Below are 26,740 nucleotides of genomic sequence, written 5' to 3'. Positions count from 1 at the left end.
GCACGCATTTCTAACAATGACACTTTTGAGGATGTGTTTGATGGCAGGTCATTTTTAAGCAATCGTCTGCTTAGGGAACATCCGTCTTCGCTTTCGCTGATTCTTTATCAGGATTCATTTGAAGTCGTGAATCCATTGGGATCTGGCAAGAAGAAGCACAAGATACTTGCAGTTTATGTAACTCTTGCGGATCTCTTGCCACATAATAGATCTAATGTTGATCATATGCAGTTGGTACTTTTGTGCAGAGAACAAGATTACAAAACATTCGGAGATGAGGCTGTTTTCTCTCGCTTAGTCAAAGATCTACAAGAGATAGAGACTGAAGGCATCATCACAGAGAAAGAGACAGGCACATGCAGATTTCTAAGAGGGACACTATGTGCAATAGCTGGTGATAACCTAGGTTCCCATGGTATAGGCGGATTTTCAGAGAATTTCAGTAGAACAACGTACTTTTGTCGATATTGCACACAAGACAGAGAAACGTTCTATGAAAAACCAGAATCACTAGGTCCTGTGAGGACTATTCAAAACTATGAAGCTGCAGTTCAGTACTTGAATGACAATCCAACAGAAAACATTTATTTTGGCATCAAATCCGACTCCATTTTCAATAAATTGAATTATTTTCATGTTTGCCAGCCAGGCTTACCGCCATGCCTCGGTCATGATTTGTTTGAAGGGGTTGTCTCATATGATCTCGCTTTGTACATCAAACATTTCGTGCATGTCCAGAACTATTTTACCTATGAACAGTTAAACAGAATAATAGTGCAGTTCAAATATCTGGGAAGTGATTCTCACAACAAACCTTGCACAGTGAATATCAACGGCGAAAAAATAGGTGGGCATGCCTGTCAAAACTGGTGTCTGTTAAGATTGCTTCCTCTCCTGATAGGGAATAGAATCAAGGACCCTCTGGATGACGAAGTGTGGCAATTGTGTATACAACTTCGGAAAATCGTGGAGATAGTTTGTGCACCAAGAGTTACTTCTGATCAAATAGCTTATCTCAAAGTTCTCATTGAAGAATACCTTTGTTGTAGGAGTGCAACTTTTCCTGATAAGTCATTGAAGCCCAAACACCACTTCCTCGCTCACTATCCTCAACTCATCCATCAGTTTGGACCACTAATTCGCCTATGGACCCTACGGTTCGAGAGTAAACACTCATACTTTAAGGAGTGTGCAAGAAAGTTACATAACTTCAAAAACCTCTGTAGTACTCTTGCTAATAGGCACCAACTTCTCCAAGCGTATTTGGGTGCGGGTTCTCTGTTTCCTCCTTCAGTTATTTATGAGAAAGGATTAGAACTCCATGAAGATTCATACGGTGATCACATTAAGAACTGTGTTCAGAACTTCAATTTTCAACAAGGAAACACGGTAGCTACTCACAGCGTAACGTTCAAAGGAACAACATACAAACAAGGAATGTATGTGCCTCTTGATCACAATGATGATGGTATTGTGTTCGGTAGAATTGAATTGGTACTTGTTCATCGTAGCTCCACAGTCTACTTTGTTACGCGGAAATGCCAGTCAGTACATTTAATAGATTTAGGCGTTCATTGCTTATTTGGCAATTACCACGTAGGGTACTTATGCATCAATGCTGATAAATTAGTAGATTACTATGCTCTACCTCTGTACAAAAGTCATGGTTTGTCTCTCATTCCACTACATCATGCCATATATTGATGGTTGCAGGTTTCAGAACATGGATTTCATAAAACTTGAAATTCAGTCAGTGTTGCCAACACTGCCAGAACCCTTGCTATTGGCTGTCGTGGACAAGGTGACCGAGTCGGGTGTTGAAGGAGTACAAGACTTACAATTCATTGAAGAATCTGACTTGGCAGAGCTCCTTAAGCCCGTCCAGAGCCGTAAACTGATGCGTGCATGGAAAGCAAAAGGTGAGCATTTTTAAAATACTGTCTGACATTTAAAATAATGATTTTTGCACTTCATGCAACTGGCCTCTGATGTCAGCGTTTGGTTTTAAAAATGAAGTAAGCTGACTCTTTAGTGTCTCAGTTTGTCACCAGTGACCAGGAATGAATTGAAGACGATGCAATGGCTGGCTTCTTCCAATATTGGATTACAAAACTGCTGGATGTTGAGATGGTGAACTCAAAGAAAAAAGTATTTGGTTTGATGTATATTCTTTTTCTATAATAGGTAATGATCAGTCCAGTGGTGTAAGCGTTGTTCAGAATGATGTGCCTGTCACGCCTCCTGCAGGTGCAGAGCTGCCACAGCATGATTATCATCAAGCTAGTACGAGTACAGCAGGTGCTTCAACTTCATGGTCAATTACGCCACCAGTGCAGATGTGTGTCCCCCCAAACTGGTCAGAGACAATGGACATACCTTGGAGCAAAATGCCAGTTGGCATAACTCAAGCAGTTAAAAATGCCAAACGACCTTCACCCGCTGATCGACGGAAAATGGTTAGAAAAACCGTTGAGTGTATGCAAAACTTCCAGCTGAACCCGACAAAGTCACAGTGTTCAACAGTAGCAAGACGAATTGTTTCAAAGCACCCAAACAGTTTTGCAGATGTGACGGACAAAGGTGAAAAATTAGGTTCCGGATACTATTCTTTGCTGATGCAGCTCAAGACACGAGTAGAACACGTCAACAGGGATAATACAATGGCACGTATCAGAAAACGACGCAAAAGTGTCCAACAAGCTGGAGAGGGTGCACCTGCCCGCAATGTGCCAGTAGACACATATGGATGTGTCAACTGGCAACCCGAAGAAATGCCGGACGATGAAAATGAAGAAAGTTTAGAGGCAAAACGCAGTGCACTGGAAGAGCTGTTCAATCAGCATGGCCCAGCCCCAAGTGGAACTTCAGAAAAGAAGATAGATGACACCATGTCCCTAACGTACTTTCTTCTACGGCAGCACATCAACAACAAAGATCCAGTTCCATCCATCAGTGAACTGAAGCAAAAGTGGCCATTCCTCTTTGTGCCAAGATGCTTTTTCGCTCATTTTAAATGTCTTACTGGCATTGAAATAGTGACGCGCTTGTACGAGGCCTTCCAGAGCAAAGGGAAAAGGATCCAGGGCTACATGGAACACCAAAACGAGCAAGTTCGAAAGCAGGTCAAGAACGTCTTGGCCGATATACAGTCAGCGCTTCCTGAGGTGGATGATGAACACCAGGTACTCTATCCTGGAGTCATTCTGTTGATGATGGCCTACTTCGAAGAGCCCGAAGATTCCCTGTTCATGTTAGCTGACGTAAGTTACGATTTTGTTTTCAATTCAAACGTAATTGAATGGTAGCCTATTTTTAAATCATTGTTATAGACCCTGCCTCGGAAATGATACACGCAGGGCCGCAGGGGCAGGAAAGTGCGTGTGTGACTTATAAATAACAAAATTTATGTTACCCAATTCCAAACTTTATACAAAGGTATTGCTTATGATTTTTTGTTTCAAAAAAGGGTCCCTGACAACAGACTTAAACAGTATAAGATTGCATTTTGCCATTTAAAAACTGTGGTTCAGTATTGCACCAAGTGAGATGTTGATCCTTCTAAACAAGGTTTATATCAAGGACACATTTAGCCTAACACAACATGATCAGTACAATGCATAACGTGATAAATCTTTTCTTTTTCATTTTATATTGCAGGTGACAGCCACAGCTGCGGAAATCGAAGCTCTGCCAGACCTGCCTAACACACCAAGGTTGATAATGAAAGGTAATTTATTCATTTAAAGATTTGCCAAGTTTTACCCGAGTTAAGGAAACCATGAGTGACCATGTGGTTTCAAGAGATGATGGAGAGAACTCATGCAAAAGAAGTCCGTTTTTGCATTGTGAATAAGGCGTTATCAAGGCCTATACTAAACCAGCTGAAACTAGCTGAAATGTGCATTCTTGTGCACATGACTGACAGAGACATTTGCAGTTGATATTTTTTTTTTACTTTCTGTCCTCTTCCAAGGCTTATCATGTAATGTTAAAAGACACACTATTTCAACTCCATAGTTCAACACAAGTGTATGTGACATGAGGACATTCTATAACAAAAGCTACATGTAATCCATTATTGAGTGGTCAAACTCTTGTCCAAAGGCTGGATATTTATTTCCATATTTTGCAGTCAATTTCCCTTAACAAGTGCAGTTTAGTTTAATACGCCAGTAGTGAAGATCAATCTCCACCAACAAGAAATTCATACTGGGCAATATTGACAGCGCTACCCAAGAAATTCAAGCATCTCACTTGCGCACATTGGCTTATACATGTGTTATATATCTCTATTCCTTTAATTTTTTTCATCTTATCCTTTCTAGGGAATTCCATTTTGACAGCCCTCAAATGGATGCTATGCATTGAGGGAAAAGTTGTGTGCGCTTCGAGTTCAACGGACTTTATGACGGGCCTGGCCTTCTTGTTTGGTTCATACTACATACTAAACTTGGAGTACCAGGCGGAAGCTGCCACGACACTGGAGTTCATACAGAGGTAATGTGCTAAGCTTATATCGAATGCTTTTCTTGGCGGCTCTAATACTCAATCAGAGTGTTTTATCTGTCAATTATACAGAGTAAAATGGAGCACATTCCTCTCACGTCAACCGTTGAGTTATCCGTGAAAAAAATATAAGGGTGTGTCAGCAATAACGTTTGCAGTCATTCCTTCTAAATGCATGCCTTCCCAAATTGAAGAGCCTCTGTTTTGAGTACTATGGAAAGGTTTTCCATCCTCTGGGTTTCAGGGGTTCAGGCAAATCATTGCGTCAAACTGGAAGGGGGTGTCAAATGATTGATTTATTGTAGAGAAGTGAAGTCAAATCAAAGAGATAACATAAACAGTGCAGCTTGTTTTCAATTTTTGGTGTTTGACAAATTTTAGAAATATTTACCAAGATACTATGCAACAAGTAATTCACCAAACTAATTTAATTGCATTTTTGATATTTTAACCTTATAGCAATATTATGTATTTACTTACAGATGCTTCATGCGAATCAACCCGGAGTCTGGCTCAAAATGTACAGCAAAGGGTAAAAGCAAACGCACAGGCCAAGAAGTCCAACGAAAGCGTGAACTTATAAATTGTCGTGTGGCAACCTTTGTGCGGAAACTGGCCGACCATGAGTGGACATGTTGAAAATCCAATACCGGTAGCTCTAATAGTAATAGCGTGTAAAGGGAACATACTCACAAGGTCAAATCCGGACTTTTCCATTTCATCAGGCAAAGCTGCGTGAAATGGAAAAGTCCTTTGTTGTATATAACTAATCAAAAATTATAGTGACCTTAAAAATATTTCGTCTTGGAGCCAAGACGAAATATATCAGGTCACTACAATTTTTTGACTGGTATATTTCAGGTCAATTTTCAGTCAGTGAGCAGTTTGCAGAACTTTTATTATTCTTATACGCCGTTGTCTTGTCATTTGATTTATTTTTCCAATGCCAAAATGGTGAAAAATAGTTTTCTTCCTAAAAAAAAAACAAGGTTCAAACATACATGTCGAAGGTCAGTTTGCACAAACGATATCTCATGTTGAAATACAATTGATTTGGAAGTTCCAAAAATGCAAGGTTTGAAAAAGGATATAATTAGAAAATTGCAAGTGATAAAATTATTGTTGGCGGCAACCTTAGATATTTGCGCTGTTGTCCACTGTTCTTGAAATACAACATGATTTTAAAAAGTTCATTAAATTAAAAAAGTCTCATGGTATTTCATCATTTCTGATTTATTTTTCAACTGTACAGCTGTAAGTACTAAAGTTTTTTTTAAAACATTTTTAATAACTATACCTCAAACAATAATGTGTTTTTCTAATTCAAAACGGGTTTGGTGACTGCGCTGTTTAATTTTGTTTCGGACTATATTATAAAACCCACAAAAATATATTTAAAGTTCTGCCACGGATCACAAAAAAGGTGTGCGTTCTTTCAGCAAAACTAAAACAATTCACACATTACTATGTGATTTGTTTTCGTTTTGCTGAAAGAACACTGAACTTTTTTGTGATCCGTGGACAGAACTTTAAAACGGCGGTTGTGTTTAAATTCTGTAACTTGAAAAGTACATGAGTGATTTCAATGATTCTTGTACTAAAAGAAAGCATATGAATTGGGCTTTCATATCCTAGATTTTGAAAGTGCTACACTGTACATGCAGAACTTCACTAAAACACTGGTCCCAACATTTGGGTTTCGGGGTTTTGTTTACTCACCCTAGCTGTACATTTAAATTGATGGCATTAATAGAATGAAGAGTCAAATTTTAACTGTGAAATGTAATTGGAAATATGTATTTTTTTAATGGTCTGCGTATCTGAAGGGCTGTCAGGTTTTTAAGTCTGAAAATTGAGCATTTGGCTTAGTAGGTGTGTAGGGTTTGTTTGTGGAGTTAATTAAGGACACGAACATGTAGCATCATATATAGGTCAGGGGTCAAATTGAGGATGACCTCGGTTAGAAACATGCCCAAAATTTGTTGTCAAAAAATTAAGAGTATAAAAAATGATGCTGAGTAACAAAGAATATCCTCGATTTACACCGTGCCCATGAACATGCGTGTATGTTGGGGGAGAGTTTATGTGCCAACATTAAAGTTACGTCAAATTTAAATTGCTGTACAGTGTAAATTGGTTATTTGTAATATTAAATCATTTTCATATTACTACATAATACAAGAAAGGCATTGCTTTTCCCTCTCATTTTCATAATGTTAACATGCACAATATAAGTTGTATATAGTGCACACTGATTAGAAGACGGCATCATGAGTGCTTAACGATCATGAAATTAATTACGAAGTAAATGGTGCCATGATGAAAGACGTTTCCCTGATTTGAAGTGGGATATTTGAAGATACATGTACATATTGCAATGAAACTTCTTTGTATTTGTATTAGTTATCATTGTTACAATTGACGCAATAAAAGAACAAAAGTTCAACGTGGAAAGGCAGCTTTGTATCTTGGAACATTAATATTGGATTACTGTAAACTTGAAGGTCACTGAGAATCCAGCTGTAAATTACTGTTAATTACTTTACAATAAGATCACCACTACTGTATATTATACGGTACTGCACTGTAAGTTTTTGCTGTACAGTACCGTAATGTAAACAGTAGTACTGTTCTTACTGTAAAAAAAACAGCAATTTACTATTGTATGCAAATACAGTATGATGTTATTTACTGTAAAGATTACTGTACATTTAGCTGTACGTTACTGTAAAAAGCTTTACAGTAAGATCAACTTTACTGTATAAATTATACAGTACTTTACGGTGAGCATTTCACAGCAGTACCACTCTTACTGTAAAAAATACAGTAATTTACCTTTTCTCTTAAATACAGTATGACATTTGTTACTGTAAAATTTACAGTAAACGGCTGGCAACTGAGCTGCCAGTAAATTACTGTAATTTTTACAATAAAAGTTTTACAGTGCTATTATGTTTACAGTAAAATGTAGTTACACGTTGTTAAGGCCAAAAAAAAAAGTCTCCGGTTTCTGGTATGGAGCTTGCCCAAAAAGTGGTGCGGCGACGCGGCTTTTTTTTTTTTTTTTCCTGATTTGTTTTGCTTTAAATCATTGAAATGTCGGCTGATGACTGCAAATGGTGCCCGACTAAACTTTGTGCAAGTAGATGGGAGTCCAGAGAGGCCACATAAAGCTTATTCTCGACCATAATCCAATCTAACAACACGTTAAAATTGTGCAGCAGCAGGATTCCAGTCAAACCAGTCAGACATCATCTTTCATTGAAAAAAAAAAGTTTTCATTTTGCCGACGCGCATGGCTACGGCAACGCGCGCGCATACCAGAAACCGGAGACATTTTTTTTTGGCCTAAGGCACACCTTAAACTCAAGCACAAGTTTGGGAATTTAAGATGATTTTTTTTTAATCAGATTGATATCAACTGGTGGATCGCGTGGCGTCGTTCGATCTATTCAAACGAATGCGACGAGACGCACATCGGTAATGACACCCTGGTCGACAGCCGTGGCGAGGTGCTAAAATGTGATCAGTGCAGCAGCCGAAATATAGCGAACTTGGATTACCAATGTACGGACTACAGTGTGGCTGAAGATTGGCAGTCTGGTGTTGGGCACACCAATTTTACCATCGATCCAGGATTGACTTCATTCGACATAAGGTGGGTGCGAATAGGGTCGTATGAATAAAAATTAGCATCTGCTATTATACAACCAGTTTTTAAGCGTTTCGCATCTGTATGACTATAAATGAGGCAAACGCCATTACTTGAACGCATTTGCTACAACCTGAAAGTATTGACGTTTTACTTTCCTTTTTAGCTTTTGCTAGACTAACTTCACTCGAAGGCAACCTCGTTCCCCATGGGTACGATTTTGCTGCGCCATCTTTATGTGCGTTTCTGCGATCATTTTGTGGCACACCCTTACGAATTTCAAGTCGTCTCTATTCAATAAAGCGTAGACGGGGTGTGGTACATAAAAAAAAATACACACATTACCAATGCACAATGTTTAGTCTTACACGTCCGCAGAATTCAAAACACTTTGAGGCTGGATTCACAATTATAGCCCTTACAACTCGATTTTCTGGGGACAAAATTGTGACGTCCGAAATTCGTTCTCGCTTGGTTATCGCAAGAATAACACCAACAAAACGCCCAGTTTTTAAAGGATGGTTGTGTGGACGTTGATGTTCTACTTGTATGGTCTTTCCATTTAATGTCATGTTATTTAAACAAAAAACAAAAAACAAAAAAATCAAATAGCCCAATTAGGCCCATTATATAGCCCAATTGGGCCCATTTCCAAATAGTTCTCGAATAGTTTTATTGGACGTCCTCTCTACAGCTTATCGTAACATAGGTTCTTGCTAATATTCTTGAAAAATTGGTTTCCTGAAGTTTAAACTTTGGAATGTAATCTGGTGAAAACCAAACAGTCTGAATGCAGCAAATCTCCAATCCCTCCCTTTTCTTATTTGGAACAATTTTCAACTTGGCCAATCTGCCCCTGCAAATGTGTGACCATTTTGTTTGAATCCACCCTGGCTACCGCTACCCCCTTCCCGGGCAAGGCCCCCCTCCCTCCCCACTGAAAAAAAATGTGACTGCTGAGGCTGACAGAACTTTTCAACTGTGGTTTTTCATGCAGTTTTGATAATTGTTGTTGGATTTCAATTGGCAATGGAGGTCAACCATCATACGGTGCACAAGCTCACGTTGATTTGTCACCTCGCGCTAATGGCGTCATCAACTCATCCCCGGTCACGTCATGGGTGCCGATATACCGCATACAGCGAGGATGCAATGCAACTCTGAACATTCCAGGTAAATTTGGATTACATTTTATTCCACAGGGTTGGGCGTTCACGTTGCATTCACAAGACCACTTCCATTCCAGAAATGGAAGGAATTATGTAGGTATAATATACAAATTTTGCAAACAGCTAGAAGGAAACTTCCAAATTATTATAAAATATCATACTTGACTGTAAGTGAATAATAGTCTCAAGCATCCCGTGAAATCATGGCACCTGGTGTGCTGTCATTTTCAAGAAAAGCGGAATTTCGTGTCACTTTCCAACGATGGTATACTGCTCCCACTTTGCCCAAGTTACCATAGTCCACATTTTGTTTGCAATCGATTACCCATCCTTCAACGAGTGCAAGCCAGCTACATCTGTACTGAGCTAACCTGGTTCCCTAACCTGACAATTACCCAACGTTATAAAAGGTCCATTTCGTCTGAATAGGGTCTGAAGTACGGTCAGGGAACCAGATTATAAAAATAGCATTTATGTCTCTTGAGAATTTGTGTTTGCATCTGCGAACGAAAAGTGTGAACAGGTCGGTGTAACAATATTTGCTATACCCAGTTAAAAGCCCCAAGTCTATCTAGTTCTGAAAATTACAGCAAAAGCAAATGTTGGTATACTACAGTGTCTTTAACCGACCTACAAACTTGGGCTTTTGCATATGTATAAAATTAATGACGTTATCATAAGACGATCAGATTCAAAACTATGACCCTTCAAATGAAAGTGTACATGTACGTTATAATAAAGATCTTCATTATTCCGATGTCCCCTCTGGTTCTTTGTAGTAAGCGATCCAGATGGAGACGAGATTAAATGTCGTTGGCCATCGAGCAGCGCTGAAAGAGGAGGCACGACTCAAATCCAAAATGCTGTACTTAATCCAGTGAGTATGGACTCAAGGCACAACTATAATGATATGACCTCAGTGATTAAACGAAACCATTTCTTTGAAGGATCAAGATTGAATGCTACACAAAGACCGTACCAGTCCATGACATATGCACCCTTTACGTCCTGCCGCGAGGCATATCATATTTTTACCAGTAAAAAAAAGTCAATGTGCGCTGTGTTGCTGCTATTTTTCAAAATAGCCATCAATTGAAAATGCTTTTGCCCATACCTCTGTTTCTGAGACTCATTTGACGAGATATCCAGTTGTACTTTGTACACACTGTCAGTTATCCACGTCAGAGTACAAGGGGAAACTTTAAAGAGGTTGTGGAATGCCCCAAGACATTTCCGTCATTTTTCGGGTATATGTAGCCTAAGGTGTGATGAAATAAAAACGACTATTGTGTCTGTCATGAAATGAGTACAAAAGGTACTTTTGAGAGCTGGCGAAACAGGACCTGAAAAACAGCTCTCAAAAGTACCTTTTGTACTCATTTCATGATAGACACAATAGTCGATTTTATTTCATCACACCTTAGGCTACATAATACCCGAAAATGACGGAAATGTCTTCGAGCATTCCACAACCTCTTTAATTGATTCTCCCGTATATAGCCATGTATATATAAAAAAAAACCAATTCATTTATTATTGTTTGCAAAAATGGCCGGGATAGCCCAGGCATATTTCAAGTAGGGCTGCCGCCTGGTAGCAAGCAGATGTGGAAGGAAATTACTGTCAAGTGGTGGGAGGAAAACCAAAGAATGATAATTTAGAGGAAAACCCATGGAATCAATTAGTGACTGAAAACCCAATCCACATATTTGCACAGGCAGGATTTGAACCCAGGTCACAGCGGTAGAAGGCGGGGAAAGTCGCTATGCCTATGAGAGAATTCCAAATAACATTGGTTCATTTGGTAAAGGCAACTTCCCATCTTGAATCAGCAAATAACCCCCCCCCCCAAAAAAAAAAATTAAATAAATAAATAAGCTTTTGCTCATGAATACATTTGTGTCTTGGGATGAGAGAATTGGCCACCATTGCCTCTTTCCACTCAGTGTATAATTATGAAAATTAAAAACAGTTGTTAAATGGAAACTGTTGAAACTTTAGATAGAGGTCATTTGTTCGCGCGAAGATGTTCACTTGACGTGCTTGAAACAAGAAGTATTGTTTTGTTTGGTAGAGGGCAGGGATAGATATAATGTAAAGCCCTTTTATATGGGTCTATTCCTTGTCTCATTCCAAAGAATACGTTTGTCATTCTTTCTAATATAGAGCACGTGTGTTGTGACCATTGACGCAGCGTCACTATCATCAGGATGGTACGCGATTGCCTTGATGGTCGAAGACTTCGCGACGCCATCCTCCGTCACCGCAATGAGCAAGGTCCCGCTGCAGTTTCTGGTCAACGTGTACATGAGCAATATCAACAGTGCTTGCGATGACAGGCCGGTGCTGATAGCTCCTTCGCCGGCTCAGGGGAGCTGTTACGGGCTTGCGCCGGGGGAGACGTTCAGCGCACAGATCCGCGCAAGGGCTTCTCATGCACAGTGAGTACACAATCAAAAGTCAATCACAAGAGCAAAGTACAACTTAAGAATGAAAATTCAGACTTGCTTCGTGGAATTTGGTCACATTTTCAGGATAATCGAGATGGAAACAACCTCACCCGTCGGCATGACAACAACAGCTGTTTCACTGGTGCCCGGTAAGACCGACGAGTACTACATCATGGCCACGTGGACACCAACCGACAGCCAAATGGGAACTCACATCTTTTGTTTCAATGCGTTGGACTCGGATGGGTAAGATCAGAATTTATGGTCATTCCTCCAAAATTCTCCACTCTTAGAAATACCATTTTTTGAGGGATTCAATTTTCAAGTGCCGCAATAGTGTCCAGGTGCTACCTTTCTCAATCCTTCAAAGTCCTACAAAAACTTTGTGGATTTTATTAGATTTGATGAAAAAAATTCAAATCGTGTGTCAGAATCTCGTATTGGCTTGTCGCATGGAGGGCCAGACTGTACACTGTAGTTCGTTCTCTTTTTACCTGCCTTGGCATGATCAACCAAAAGTTTCGTGATACATGAATGCGTCCTTATGGAACTTTGGCTATTCATACCAATAAAACCTGCTGAATCCGAATATGATTGTTCGCAGTTGCAAAAGTGCGCACACAGAGGTGAACTTAGACCGGTTCCCGTATCATTCCAAGTTTTAAATACTTCTGGGCGGGAACCAGTGTAGAGTGTTGGCGAAGGACGCCCTCTGTTTTTTAATTCGCGCATGTATTTCACGTACATTTCAGCACGCAATACGGCAATTTCAATTCAAAGTTTCAGCCTTTTGTGTGAGCTTTTAAACATGGGAACAAAGATGTTTGAACGTTTTATCATATAATCTCAGGAAAGAGGCCAACACCATGTGATACGCACCGATGTGTTACGAACCTGAACAAAAGTCTGGACTGATAATCATGGCCTATAGAATACTGACTGACTCACTGCCTGACTTCATTATTGTGACTTACCGTGTTTGGCTGGTGGAGATAACCGGGCAGTGCTGTCATATAGGATCACCCATAACGCGGCCAAATTCGGCTCATTGTATACACCAGATGCATGGAAAGACACCCAAGTGAATAACCATTTAAATCGATTATAAAATAGACCTTTGTGTGCCCTACGACCAACTTTATATCACAGTGTTACTCAACTATTTATGCTTGACTTAAATATACTTTATGTTAAGTACACAGTTTACAAAGCCTAATGATGGATTTTTGAAAGCATTCTTGTACTTTTTGCTCTTTGTTGTCAGGTTTACAAGTGAAGTACGTTGTGTGTATCTTACAGTCAAAGGTAATTTTGTCATGGTTTTATTTCATATTGGAAACAGTTCTGCCATTTCTAATTTTATACTCAAACTGAAAGACACACGTTATATTAGAGGATCATGTGATTTTCGTTATTTGTTTCCATTTCCAATAGCATGAATAATAACACAACTCAGAATCCAAAGAGTTATCAAAACCTAACCTGTTGAAGTTTCAGCTCAGGAAATTAAACTTCTCGAGAAAACAATGACAAACCACGCACGACCTATATTGATCACGAAACACGATTTCGTCAATAGCACTCTCTTTCCAAAAAAAAGGAAATTGATTGACTGTTGGGAATCACCTACTGTTCTTGATTTCTTCTTAATGACAGCACGCCAGACGGATTAATTTTCATGGGGTGTTTAGTACCGGTACAATCTGTAATTCATAAGCTTTTTTTGATAATACTTCGGGATAAATGCAAAGGATCCTGTGAGCCTTTAGATATGTATTATCTTTAAAATAGCATTTTAGCTCTGAGCATGTGTGTAGCTATCAAGCCCTATATTTGTAGATGTGCTTTAGCCATATCATTGACAAAACGGAATACGGTCCAGTACCAAGGGCGGATCCAGGGGGGGGGGCCAAAGGGGGCCATGCCCCCCCCCCCCCAAAACGAAACCAATTTTTTTTTTTTTATGTGACATCGCAATAAAGGCAGGCAATGAGTACACCACCATCTTTTCCTCAAAAAAACATTGGTTAAAGTGGTCAGAAATTGCCTCAGATCTCACCACAGAGCATCTAGAATCCAAAAAATTTTCGGGGCCCTTAAGCGGGCCCCGAACCCCACGCCGTAATTTTTTGGACCCAATTTTTTGGGGCACCAAATTTTTTTTTTGGCCCCCCAACAAATTGTGTTCTGGATCCGCCCTTGTCCAGTACAGTTCTACAGTTTCAAATAAGTAGAACATTGGTGCTGTGTTTTGAAGGCCTGTCTGTGTTTGGTTCACATTTAGCTGCAGTCAATTTAGTCTCCTATCACAGTATACTATTTGTGTTTGTTTCCGTGCAGCCCCTCTCTCTGTGATCCAGAGTTGGCCATCTGAGGGTTCTCTAGCTCCTACAAATTTGGGAGTGTGGACGTTTAAGTTTAACCAGAGCGTGAGTAAAACCCTAAATTTAAATTGAGTATTTATACTTTTCATGACACCTAATAGACCGAAACGTAATGACGTAATGGCTTTGTTTACATATGCGCTTTCCTATGGGAGCGAAGTCGGGACGCCAGATAAAGTGGGGACCGTCTACCACATAGGAAAGCGCACATGTAAACAAAGCGTGACGTCATTACGTCTCAGGCCTATTGTACTTGTGTGGTGTATGCAAGTGCATGATGGGAACGCGTGTGGGGCCATAGTGCTACGGTTCTTGCTTTACAAGTTACGTACCTTTGCCTTTCCCGCTTCTTTGGCAGAGACAGCTTTGCTGCCTCTTCTACGTTGTGGACAATCACATACACATGTTTATGCTTTCATTGTAATTATGCTTTCATTGTAAGGTATTGCAATGTACATGTATTGTATTTATACATGTACATGTGTGTGGTCATTTTTGCAGGGGCCCAATGGAAACCAGTTTTAGACTGTTTGGGCATACCCTGAGTAAAGAAATTAAAAATAATAATAATAATACTAATTACCCTGGATTGGGCATATGGGCGACATCCCTATAGACTTATGCACAAATTTTTCAAACTTAAATGTGCCCTAACCCAATATTCCCTTGTCCTTTTTCCACGAATTTCGGTAAGTTTACTAATCAGACCACGAGCAACAAATATAATCTAATTGCGCCTGTAAACCTTTGCCTCTAAAGGGGGTCTGTGACATTAGGGAGACATGAACATGTCTCCCTAATGACCGATGTCTCCCATTGTGCGAAGAAATTACGATAACGTGTCACCTTAATGGTACCATTACAAGTATAAGTCATACAATTAATAAAAATATAAGTCATACTCTACCGTTACGTCTGTACAAGCACAATTGTTTGTGTTCCATGAGTACAAGTGCAAGGATCGAAGAGGAGGATCTAAGATGGATGTTCTAATGTTGTCACTATTACATTTGCAGCAAAACGGAAGTGGTGTTTGCTCTACTAGATACACTTCATCAAGAGGTCTACTGGTATCTAATTGTTTTGATGTTTTGTGGCATACAGGTTACCATAGAGACGGCTTCCACAAGCATGATCTTTAGAAATCAGTACAATAATATGTGGATGTTCAGCGGCAGAGTCACACAAGTTTCGCCTGACACTATACAAGTTCGTCCTCAAGGAACGCTTAGTACCAACAGTGGGTATTCCGTATCACTGAGTGAAGGCGTCGTTAAGTCTACCGATTCGTGCCCTGTGTTATCTGAGGGATATGATGTGAACGTGTACACAACATGGTGGACCGGATGTAAGTGAATGTGCCTATCAACAATTGGTCTTATTCTTGAACATTGAGGGGGTTGAAACGGTGCCATTTACGGCAGGCAAATTCATTGATCACATGCCAAGGTCAAAGGTCATAAGGCATTGCATCCAAGAGCATTTTCGGGCAAGGACCATTAGTCGACTATAGTGGTTGAATCGTGACGTAACTTTCGCCTGCGCACTTAGGTACAGTGGTCAAAACGTCAACACAAAACGCCTTGGTCCTGGTGCCCCTTGTTCTTTATTGGTAACAAGCCATGCAACCACACTGAAAAACTGCCTGAGTTAATTTTACCCAAGCAAGGGTGAAAACTGCAACTACCCGAAATAGGTTGTGCTTTAACCAATTCTTTGGGTTAGACTTCCTGTTAAATTCAACCAACATTCGTGGTCATACCAGACCAAGTTAAATTTAGTCTGGTATGACCAAAAGTTTTGGTTAAATTGAACAGAATTCTAACCGAAACAATTGGGTAAAGGACAACCCAATTTTGGGTAAAGTTTTCACCCTTGCTTGGGTAAAATTAACCCAGGCATTTTTTTAGTGTGTGCCCCTATCTAGCTCTGGTTCCAAAAAGCCGACTGAAGTAGTTCAACCATCCTTCGCTCGAACAAGTTATTGAACCATACTTTATAATCATAGCCCTTGCTCGAACTTGCTCAAAAGACAGATTAACATTTGCTACAACTACATTGTTTGTAAATTGCTTTAATGCTTTAGGTTGAAATAGGTGTAACGGAAGCATTTGTTCATTTCCTTCTCTGTAGCGACTACACCTGGACCGATTTGGACCGATGCCTCAACTGCCAACTACCCACATTCATCCGCACCTAAAGGTAAGTGTTAAAAGTGTTTCTGATAGCAAAAATGAACTTCGTGTTCTGTTAAAGCATTCCGGCCCACACTACACTGATTGCAAAGGGTTCTCTTAGAGCAACCGGGAGATCTCTGAGACCATCCCAGTCAGTGCACTGGTTCTCTTACATCCTAGAAGGGTTCTTTTCAAGTTACAACATCCCAGCCCACACTGCACTAATTGCATAGGGGTTCTCTTACAGCATTCCAAGGGTTCAATTCAGTTACATCACCCCAGCCCACACTCCACTGATTGCATAGGGGTTCTTTTACAACATCCCAAAAAGGTTCTCTTCAAGTTACAACATCATCCAGCCCACACTGCACTGATTGCATAGGGGTTCTTTTGCAACATCCCAAAAAGGTTCTCTTCAAGTTCCAACATCCCAGCCCACACAGCACTGATTGCATAGGGGTTCTCTTACAGCATCCCAGGAGGGTTCTCTTCAAGTTACAACATCCCAGTCCAAACTGCATTTATTGCATAGGGGTTTTCTTACAGCACCCCAGCAACATTGCACTGATTGCATATGGGGCTCTTTTAGCGCATCCCAGGGTCCCCATGCAGCATCCCAGCACACACTGCACCTGGTATTCTCTTGGAGCATCCCTGGGGTTCTCTTAGAACATCCTGGGGTTCTCTTAGAGCGTGCCTGGGGATCCCTTAGAGTGCCCCAGTGATTCTGTTAGAGCATTCTGTTGGAACTCTACTAAGCCACAAAATTGAAGAACGAAATAAAAAAAAGTGTATTAATTACTCAAAGCACTGTTTTCATATAGATTTTGTATTTGTTTGGAATTGTAATTGTTTTCTAGGAACAAAATAAAAACATTCACTTGATAATGAGATACATTGACTGAGAAAAAAACATGTGTGGAATAATTACTTCACGACTTCCCAAATTTTAAGATATATTTTATAAGACTTACTCTGTGTTGAATTTGCATTTTCTAGATTGGACCACACCAGCGGTCTTTTGGGAAACTACCACGTCAAAGGTGCATAAAGTGACCACTAACCAACTGACCCCACCCCATCATGGGAACACCCAACCACCCCCCTCGCCCACAATGGACTGCTCCGACTCTGGAATGACGGTCTTCATTCCGCGCTCTGTTATTGGTGACGCCTTGGCATCTCATTTGCATTTCTTGGACCCAGCGTGCGTCGGAAGTCACCACAACGCCAGCCATGTCAAAATCGCGACGACCTACAACCGATGTGGCACTTTCATGGAGGTAAAGTCTACGATATCGTATCTACCAAATTCACTCAGCTGGGCCCAATCTTCTAAGAAGAATAAGCAGGGAACCACTTAAAAGTCGTAAACATTGCATGACTTTTTAGCTGGTAACTGCAGACATGGATGCTGTTATTATTGCAAACAGTGCGTTTATCTAGTAATATAATAAAGCTGTATGAGGCTTGTACAACGATTCTACAGTAAAACCTGTTCCACGATTTACCCAACAACATAAGCACATGTCTTCAAAACAAATCCCATTATTAGTTTCTTATGATCTGGGTTTTTTTCCATGTTAGGTTCGTGGAGAGAATGTGATCTTCTTCAACGTTATCCATGACGAGGCTGTTCCAGTTACCCCAGGCGGTGTTATAACCCGAGACCGAGATATTGAGATTCCCGTCCAGTGCATCATGGACTTGGAAGGGGTCGCCGAAATAAAGTGAGTTTGGGAGAACTAGATCAGCAGGGTTGTAACCCACAACCGATATATTGAGAATCAAGTGCTTTATGGACTTGGAAGGGATTTGCTGAGCTAGGGTGGGCTTGAGAAAAACTCAGCAGGGTTATGACCTGAAACCAGGATGTTGAAATTCAAGTGCTTCATTGACTAGGAAGGGATTGCTGAGGTAGGGTGGGTTTGAGGGAACTCAGCAGGGTTATGACCTGAAACCAGGATGTTGAAATTCAAGTGCTTCATTGATTCGGAAGGGATAGCTGAGGTACGGTAGGTTTGAGGTAACTCAGTAGGGTTATGACCTGAAACCGGGATGTTGAAATTCAAGTGCACCGTGGACTTGGAAGGGATCGCTGAACTAGGTTGTTGGAAAAAACAGGCTGAGTTATAACCCGATGTATATGTTTGAGTTAATTTATTGAAGGCTCTGCTTGTTGGAAATGCTTTTTAGTATCTCAAGATTTGGTAAGCCTAGCACAATAAATTTCTTTCTTTGTACACGAGCAACCAACACGACGTTTGAGACAATTAAGATCTGTATGGTAGTTCTGCGACTTTTGGTTTGTTGCCAGCCGGCAGTGTGCACAGCATGTGTCCTTGGGCAAGACACTTTGTCACAATAATTGTTTCTCCCCACCCAGGATTTAAATACATTGTATGTGAGAGCAGGGAAGGTTACAGTGTTTGAATTGGCCAATTGTGTCTGAAATAAAAATGCCAGCATCGATGGAGCTGTATACTCCCCAGAGTGCTGAGATTGTATTAGGAATGCTTTATGGACCATTGAGCAGAGGTAATAGTGAAATAAAGCACATTAACATTTTTTAACTACGCACGCCGGATGACTTGTATACATGCAAAGGTAGTCGGAACGGATTACGGATAAACACGCAGGGAGCGAGATTTGAAACACCTGTCCTCAACCCGCTCGCAGCGAGCGAGGCCAGAAATATTATTGTTTTGCCCGAGGGTGATGGTTTCAACCCGCCTGGCATGAGGTCGAGTGAAAAGTAATCCCGGGCCTCGTTCTGTTCTTGTCAAAATAATCCCAATGGAACTGGTTAAAAGTATTACATGTTTCGTTCTTGTGGTCTTTCTAAATGTCTTTTCTTTTCTGTGACACACTAATTTCTTTGACATTTTTTCTGCTTTAGTTTCCGTCCTGACACCTCTAAGATCACGTTCCGCGAGGACGGTTTTGGCTCCTTCAACTTCTCTCTGCGCATGTACCGCGGCAACGATTACGCCACACCCTACCAGCCGGCCGACTATCCCGTTGACGTCACAATGGGTGACAAGATGTACTTCGAGGCTCGTACGTGGAGCGAGCCTGGTCTGGAGTTGTTTGTGCAGACGTGTCGCGCCACGCCAACCTCCAACCCAGACGACTTCCACCGTTACACTTTCATCCAAGATGGGTAATTATGCCTACACTTGTTAAAAACTCTCATTCCGGAATTCAACTAGTAAAAATGGAAAATTGGCTTAGAAGGATTTATGTTGTTTTAATCAGCAGACTACGAAAAATCGCATCCAGATGCCCAAGATATACGTGCATACAAGACTAGGATTCACTTTTAAAGCCAAGTTTTATCTTAATTTGTTTCATTTGTTTATTCCTAGTTGTGTCTTTTTGTTTTTGGCCTTCTCTGCAACTTTTTTTGCAGAAAAAAAACCTTTATTTTTTCCTCCGATTTGTTTCGTCTTCTTTTTCTATCCCGCAGACTTTGTACATGAATTTTCTGGATGGCACTTTGGACATTTTACATGTTAAGATTTTACATGTTAAGATTTTGTTCAAACTTAACACAACCGAAGACCATTAGTTAAGATGTTCTACGAATATATGACGTCGTGTGACGTCTTCTTAATGGTGCCATTTTTAAGGTATATATATCTTCAGAATTACAAGTCCCATCAGATTAAAACTTTGTACGTGTATAGTCAGGGACGTGTTATAGATGAAATTGATGTGACATCAGTGAATTTACAATACCCTGACGCATATTCTATCTTAATAATTCTGATTTTGGTCTTTCTTACCTTCTCCAGTTGCATTGAAGATAACACAATGGTGTTCCGTCCTTCCTACGACCCAGATGTGGAGCGTTTTGAGATCGAAGTCTTCTCATTCGTAGATACCCTGCCCCAGCCACTGGTAAGTGAGAAAGTTTCTTGAGTTATTTGAGTGTTTTCAATTGATCTCCATGTTCTACCGGAAAATCAATCTATAATATCAGCCCAAAGTTGTGAGTATTTCCATTGGTTTGGATGTTAAAGGATTTTTAATGATTCTCAATCAAAGAATGCAGCATGTTCTTGAGTTGCTTAATAGATTATACAACATTTGCTTTCGCTGTAATTCCCAGAAATAGATGGATTGGGGATTAGTATTTTACAGCAGATGTTGATAAAGTTCTGTGTTTAAATGCTGGGGAAACCAAGAAAAAAAATGCTGTTTTTGAAGTCTGTTTCCCTGACCCTACTACAGACGAAACGAAGCAGTCTGTAGATTGTCAGGTCAGGGAATCAGGCTTGCACCAGTTCATGCATGTGTAACCGCTTGCAAACAAAATGTGGACTAACTAAATTTGGTAAATTGGTGGCAGTATTAACAAACGATTGGTCAGCCGACCATCGTTGGAAATTGATACAAACATTTCAATTTTCTTAAAATGGCAGCCACACCAGGTGCTATCATTTCATAGGATGCAATATTATAACAGTCCAGTAAGGAATTGCATAATAAGTTGGTACTTTTTTCTGATGTTGTATATTGCCTTTAAAGGCAAGGTTCACTTGCATTTATCACAAATATAACCTACTTAAAAGCTTGCTTGGATTAAATATCGTTCTGGTACTAAACACCCTATAAAATTATTCCGTCTGGCCGGCTGTGATTTAGGAGAAATCAATAAATGTAGGGGATTTCCAACAATCACTCGGTTGACTAATTTCTGGAAATACATGTACATAGTGATGTGGATGACGTGCTTTGGAATCAATGGGGTGTGCATGGTTTTTAGTGTTTTCTCAAAAAAGTGTAATATCCACTGAGCTGAAACTTCAACAGGCTACACGTTTTGAACATTGTTTGGATTTTGAGAGGTGTTATTATTAGAAATGAACAAAATTCATGAAAAGCAAGTACATTGTAATCCTATACACTGTATGTCTTTAAAAAGTTGAATTCTTAAAAATAAAACGTTGTATGGTTCAGATCTGATATTTGCAGGGAATCTTGAGAAAGCCGCATGTTTTTCATCTCCGTTTTCAATTTTGAACGTCAAAGCGTATCCAGAGTTTATAATCTGTCTTCTTTTAAAGGTGTATGTTCATTGCGACATGATACTGTGCAACTCCAGTGATGCGTCTTCGCGGTGCGCCCTCGGCTGTCCGACCGGTAACATCAACTCGCTGCTTAGCATGCGCAGACGCCATGCCAGATCCGCGTCTGGTTCCCGCGCTTATGCCATCACCCAAGGACCGATATCAGTGTTGAAGCAGGAAGAAGAGAAAGGTAGGGACAGGATGGAGGTACAAGGAACCTGACTATATTAATTTTCCTTCAAATATCCCTGTCGTTCTCCCCGCTAGGGTTGTTTGGTTTAAATCATTTGAATTAAATCACTGATTTTTTTTCCTTTTACTTTTGCTTTTTCTAGAAGCCAAATCGAAGATGTCATCTGTTCAGCTGCCAGTGCTTCTGACTACTGTCTGCCTATTGGTTGGCTGTGTGCTGGTACTCGGCGCACTCGTTGCTGCAATGCGTAAACGCAATCCACGCCCTTACGCGTACCAACCACTGTTAGTGAACGAAGAGGACTAGCTTGAAAACAGGACTTTCAAAGGTTGCCTTAAAAGCGAGATAACTTGACCAACTTGAGACAAGACAAAGTTTATTTGGTTTGAACACGATTTCGAAATATTAAATGATTAGACTATATAATTTTTATCAGCCAGGTTTCGAAAATCATATACAAGGAGCTATAGCCACAATTAGGATTGTGTTTATTAATAAAAAAAAATCACGCTTTGCTGCACACTATGAATTTAAAACGTAATTTATAATATCAGAAGAAAACGTCGTAATTGAATAATGTCAGTGATAGGCCTACAATTAGAATATATTTAAACTAGAGAACAAGTGAATGTTATGCAACGTCACGGGGCTGTTTCGCGAACGTTATTATGCAACGTATTTTTAGCATTTAGAATTGGGTATTTTGTCATGTGTGAAATTCGACCAAATCGGCCCTGTAGTTAAATAGATAATAGTTCTTCATACAATGCACTGTTAATGTGGTGTAACGTGAAACCCAAATGACGTCATCATATCGACGTCATGTCAGTTGTCATCATCTATATTCATCCCTGTCTATGTTCACAGAAAGTTAAATAACTATATGGATTAACATAATGCACCTTTTATGTGACTTGGCATAACACCTGATGACTCAATGATGACGTCATGTAAATTTCTATCTATAACACGTCGCTATCTTTAACAATTTTCAACCCAGTGGTATTGTAATGGAAGACTTTTGAGACGTTTATAGCAGCAAACATACCAGTCTTTTTTCAATTGTTTTCGTCATGATTGAGCCGAAGCGCGCATGCTCATAATGGAAAAATGACCGGTATGTATGCTGCCACCAACGTCTCAAGGTCTCCCATTAGATAAATATAGGGTTTCATATTGTGCACATTTAATGCAATGTAATTTCACACCCCATGACGTCACTATCGTCATTTTAGTGCTCATTTTAGTGATTCAGAAAACATCATTAATGTTCTATATCGGAACCGATGTCTCTACCTATGCACATACACATTTTCAATCCAATCGGCCTTGTTGTTGAATAGATATAGGCTTAATTTTATGCACCGTTAGGCCTAATATGATGAAATGTGATTTCCGTTTATGTAATCATGCCAATGACGTCATTTCAGTTTTCATCTGTGACACATCCCTATCTACATCCCTATGTACATGCCATATATCAGCCCAATCGCACCTGTAGTTCTGTAGATAGGGTTTCAAAACTGCACATTTAATGTACTGTAATTTTGCACCAGATTACGTCATGATGACGTCAATGTTCTGCACATATCTGCGGGTGATGGTCTATCTGCGTGCCAAGGATGAAGAATTAATCGAATTCAAAAAAATGCCACAGTGCCATTGTAGAAGAAAAATGTTTACAAAACATACGGGGATGAGTCTGAATATGAAAAGGCAACTCACGTGCAAAACAGCTGTTTCTGCTGGGTGAAAATGCTTCTTGTCTCGTTTGTCTTTGTGTTAAGTTTCAGGTTGATCTGAAAAGAGCAAATGTATATTTTTTTCAATAAAAGAAAATGTGGCATCTTTCAAAGTTCCAGGAAAAAGTTGTTGACGCCATCGTGACGTAATACTGTATAGGCTATTGATTTAACTTCCCAAAATTTCAATTTTTATGCGTATGTCTATTTCCTATCCAGCTTAACAATTATGGATTTGATGTGGTCTATTTTGGTTTGCAAGATATCAAGTTAATTGGTCAAAGTTTTAAAATGTCATAAAATATGCTCAAACATTTTGTAGTTTACATGTATATGCCTGTGTTGGTCTACCTTTCCATTCCCACTGTATAAAATGGTCTAGTCCATTGACCTATGTGGTTATATTAGGTGGGTGGTAAGGCATACAGGGCACACGAAGCTGGTTACACAGGGTGAAAGTTTTCCATACGATGCGTGAAAAATCCTGGAAAAAAACATTCCTGCATTCGGACGCAAATCACTTCCAAAATCTAACTTGATTTGTAAAAGTTTCAAGAAAATCCGTCCATAACTTCTGGAGTTATCTTGTTAACAGACAAACCAACCAATGCCGTTGAAAACATAATCTCCTTGGCGGAGCTAATTAATAGAATAAGGCAATTTAAACCGTTACAAAGCAAGAATCGATTATAAAAAATGCGCCAAAGCTTTCACTAGTTTTCCTTAAACAGCTCGTTAGAATATGAGGCTGACACAACGTCATTATTAGTGCAAGCACAGGGTTCAGAAAAGTGTTAACAATTATGAATAAAATGTAATTTCTATGGGCTAGTTTTCAGCTGCCAAATGTGCGAAACTCTAGAACAGCAAAATTGCTGCCAAAAAATTGTGCAAGACTTGCAGTTTTACACTCATATTATTATGTGATTGTCTAGGTACAGGGGCGTAGCACGGTCATTTTTATTGGGGGGGGATTTCACTTGTACATTCGTTGTGAAATGTAGACAGGTTTTTTTCTCCGGACACTTGGCCTCCGTAAAATCAAAAAGCGGGAGGGGGACTGGTACCATTTGTCGATGGGGGCACTGTTCAAAACCGACAATTATGTACACAAAGGGCCAATATATGGTGCTTTTCAGGGCGATACATGTGCGAAATTCTGAAAAAGACACCCAAAACAGCAGAAGCCACAAAAAAGAGCACCACTTCTTTTTTGAAAAGGGCACTTGTTCAGAAAAAAAGGGCACTTTGTACAAAAAAGGGCACTCTTTACAAATTATTGGGGGAGTAAGCCCGTTGAAAAAAAGGGCATTTGAATGGAAAAAGGCAGTCTTTACAAAATATTGGGGGGGGGGGGGTAAATACCCCCTTACCCCCCCCCCCCCCCCCTCGCTGGCTACGCCTATGCGGTACAAGACTATGACTAGCGTAGCCACGGACCCTATCATATTTACTGTAGCAGCATGAATGATTGTTTAAAACTTACATTAATTTTGTTGTCAATTATTTAGTCATTAAACATTATACTCTGCTTGCATTCAGAAGTCGTGCGTCCGTGTCACAACTCATGTTATAGACCCAGCATATTATTTTTTTTCATGAACTTGGTATGGGTGCGTTCGATTAAATCACACAGCATGTAAGTAAAAACTTACACGAGAGCGTTCGATTAGCCTGAATAGCCCCATGTATACACGGGGAAGTTACTCGAGCTCAGCCATATACCTTATTTACGGGAAGCTTATTCCCTGAATCAGTTTTATAAAATTGTAAACTGTTGAATGTAATGGTGCCAGACTATGTTATGATTGGATGCGTTCATAGCCTCGCTTTCATTTTATTTTTAATGTGGCTTACAACATTAGGTTTGTTTAATCACAAATTGTATTTTACTCAGAGCAGACTGGTATAAATTTGTAATAAATTTTTATTTTATTATTTTCATTTACTCGCAAGTTTCAAAAATAATGAGTTTACCTCGCTTTCAATTCAATATGGCCGACTTATGAATACAGTCTTTACAGTCCAAACTTCACAGATAGGCGCGGTTCTACGGGGGGCCTAGGGGGGCGGTAGCCCCCCCCCCCCCCAATTTTGTTTAGCCCCCCCAAAATATATTCCGTTAAAAAAAAAATGCATTAGCAAAATGAAGGATTGTGATGTACTAGCGAACGGTCTCCCCCTAAAGAAATAGTCGTGACAAGGGTGCATTAGTTAATATAGTGTAAATGATTTTAGGATTTTATTGGCGCTCCCCATTGAAAATATGGCATGAGCCCCCCCCCCCCCCCCCCCCCCCCCCCCCCCCCCCCCCCCCCCCCCCCCCCATCCCCCCGCCACCTATTGATTTTCGGAGGCCTAAGTGTCTGGAAAAAATAACCGGTCAACATTTCAGCACGCCTTCCTGAAAAAATTCTGGATCCACCGTGCTAGCCCCCCAATAATATTGGTTCTAGAACCGCGCCTGTTCACAGAACGCCTGAATAACCAACCTCGTCCCCAGGGTGTCAAGCAGTACGCGCCCACCACTACCTGCTCTCTCACCCTGGTATTGGATCATTTGCATGTGCAAGATTTTTGAACACGTATGCAAATGAGGAACAGTCTGGTGCCTGGATATGCGTTACACATTAGCGTTTGTTTTTGTATGCGGTGTCTGGGGTAAATACAGAGTCAATTCGTAGCAGCGCGAGCACGGCGTGAGTTACGAAAACACGATTTTTGAAATCAAACTGTTACGATCTTATCGAGACAACATGCAGTATCATATTTCATATTAATATGAGCAAATTGGAAAGGAAATAAGTATTTTCGAGAAGGCGTGGACAAATGATCGCGAAAACACGTACTGCACGTTGTGAATAATAGCACCAAGTACACGATACAAATCCATTACTAGCCAATTGCGGTATCCAATCAGGATACAGGAAGAAAGTTTCCTATCCAGGGTTTACTATTGGAAACGCGGTTGGAAATAAAGTAAGCACTGGGGACGGGGTTGCTGAATAACCCTCTACCAAATTGTCCGATGGTGGTCCGGATGACAACGCCATGCACGTACACTTACGTCACTGGACTGCAGACAGTGACAGACGACTATTTACTGATCGTGTTTACTGACAAATATTGATAACATTATCCTTTGTTATAAATAGCCTCACATATGACACTTCAGTAATCTGTGTTTGTCTGCGTGACTATAGGATAGCTTTGAAGAGTTTCAAGTGCCATCCCGGATGTTAGATTGTACTGAATTAAGGACAATCGAAGGACGGGATTTATCATTGTCAACGGTCAAGAAGTTCAATCCTAATCTATTACAAATGCTTCTGACAGTTTAGACAGGTTTTTTTTTTTTAAGTCGTGTAAGGATTTTCTATTGGCTATTATAA

At 40.1% G+C, this 26,740-nt stretch overlaps 2 protein-coding genes across 2 annotated transcripts in view; both read left to right on the top strand.

Annotated features, from left to right (window-relative positions):
- LOC119732968 overlaps positions 1-23,680 on the top strand; it is a 32,019-nt gene extending 8,339 nt beyond the window's left edge. Inside the window, exons 2-16 of the mRNA XM_038206552.1 lie at positions 7,917-8,164; positions 9,156-9,331; positions 10,107-10,204; positions 11,494-11,768; positions 11,862-12,023; positions 13,042-13,082; positions 14,118-14,206; positions 15,266-15,509; positions 16,295-16,363; positions 17,338-17,621; positions 17,926-18,068; positions 19,238-19,501; positions 20,136-20,241; positions 21,411-21,603; positions 21,749-23,680. Of these exons, the coding sequence (XP_038062480.1) occupies positions 7,917-8,164; positions 9,156-9,331; positions 10,107-10,204; positions 11,494-11,768; positions 11,862-12,023; positions 13,042-13,082; positions 14,118-14,206; positions 15,266-15,509; positions 16,295-16,363; positions 17,338-17,621; positions 17,926-18,068; positions 19,238-19,501; positions 20,136-20,241; positions 21,411-21,603; positions 21,749-21,912 (2,556 nt within the window). The 3' untranslated portion in view covers positions 21,913-23,680. The remainder of the gene's footprint in view (positions 1-7,916; positions 8,165-9,155; positions 9,332-10,106; positions 10,205-11,493; positions 11,769-11,861; positions 12,024-13,041; positions 13,083-14,117; positions 14,207-15,265; positions 15,510-16,294; positions 16,364-17,337; positions 17,622-17,925; positions 18,069-19,237; positions 19,502-20,135; positions 20,242-21,410; positions 21,604-21,748) is intronic.
- Positions 1,563-5,932, top strand: LOC119732969. The gene is made up of 5 exons (XM_038206553.1): positions 1,563-1,919; positions 2,185-3,260; positions 3,658-3,727; positions 4,326-4,497; positions 4,989-5,932. The coding sequence occupies exons 1-5, from the start codon at positions 1,640-1,642 to the stop codon at positions 5,143-5,145; spliced, it is 1,755 nt and encodes a 584-aa protein (XP_038062481.1). The 5' UTR covers positions 1,563-1,639; the 3' UTR covers positions 5,146-5,932.
- Positions 23,681-26,740: the final 3,060 nt, after the last annotated feature.

This window comes from Patiria miniata, unplaced genomic scaffold (assembly GCF_015706575.1).
Source record: "Patiria miniata isolate m_02_andy unplaced genomic scaffold, ASM1570657v1 HiC_scaffold_25, whole genome shotgun sequence".
Classification (NCBI taxonomy): Eukaryota; Metazoa; Echinodermata; class Asteroidea; order Valvatida; family Asterinidae; genus Patiria; species Patiria miniata.
This window is presented reverse-complemented; position numbering and strand designations above follow the sequence as displayed.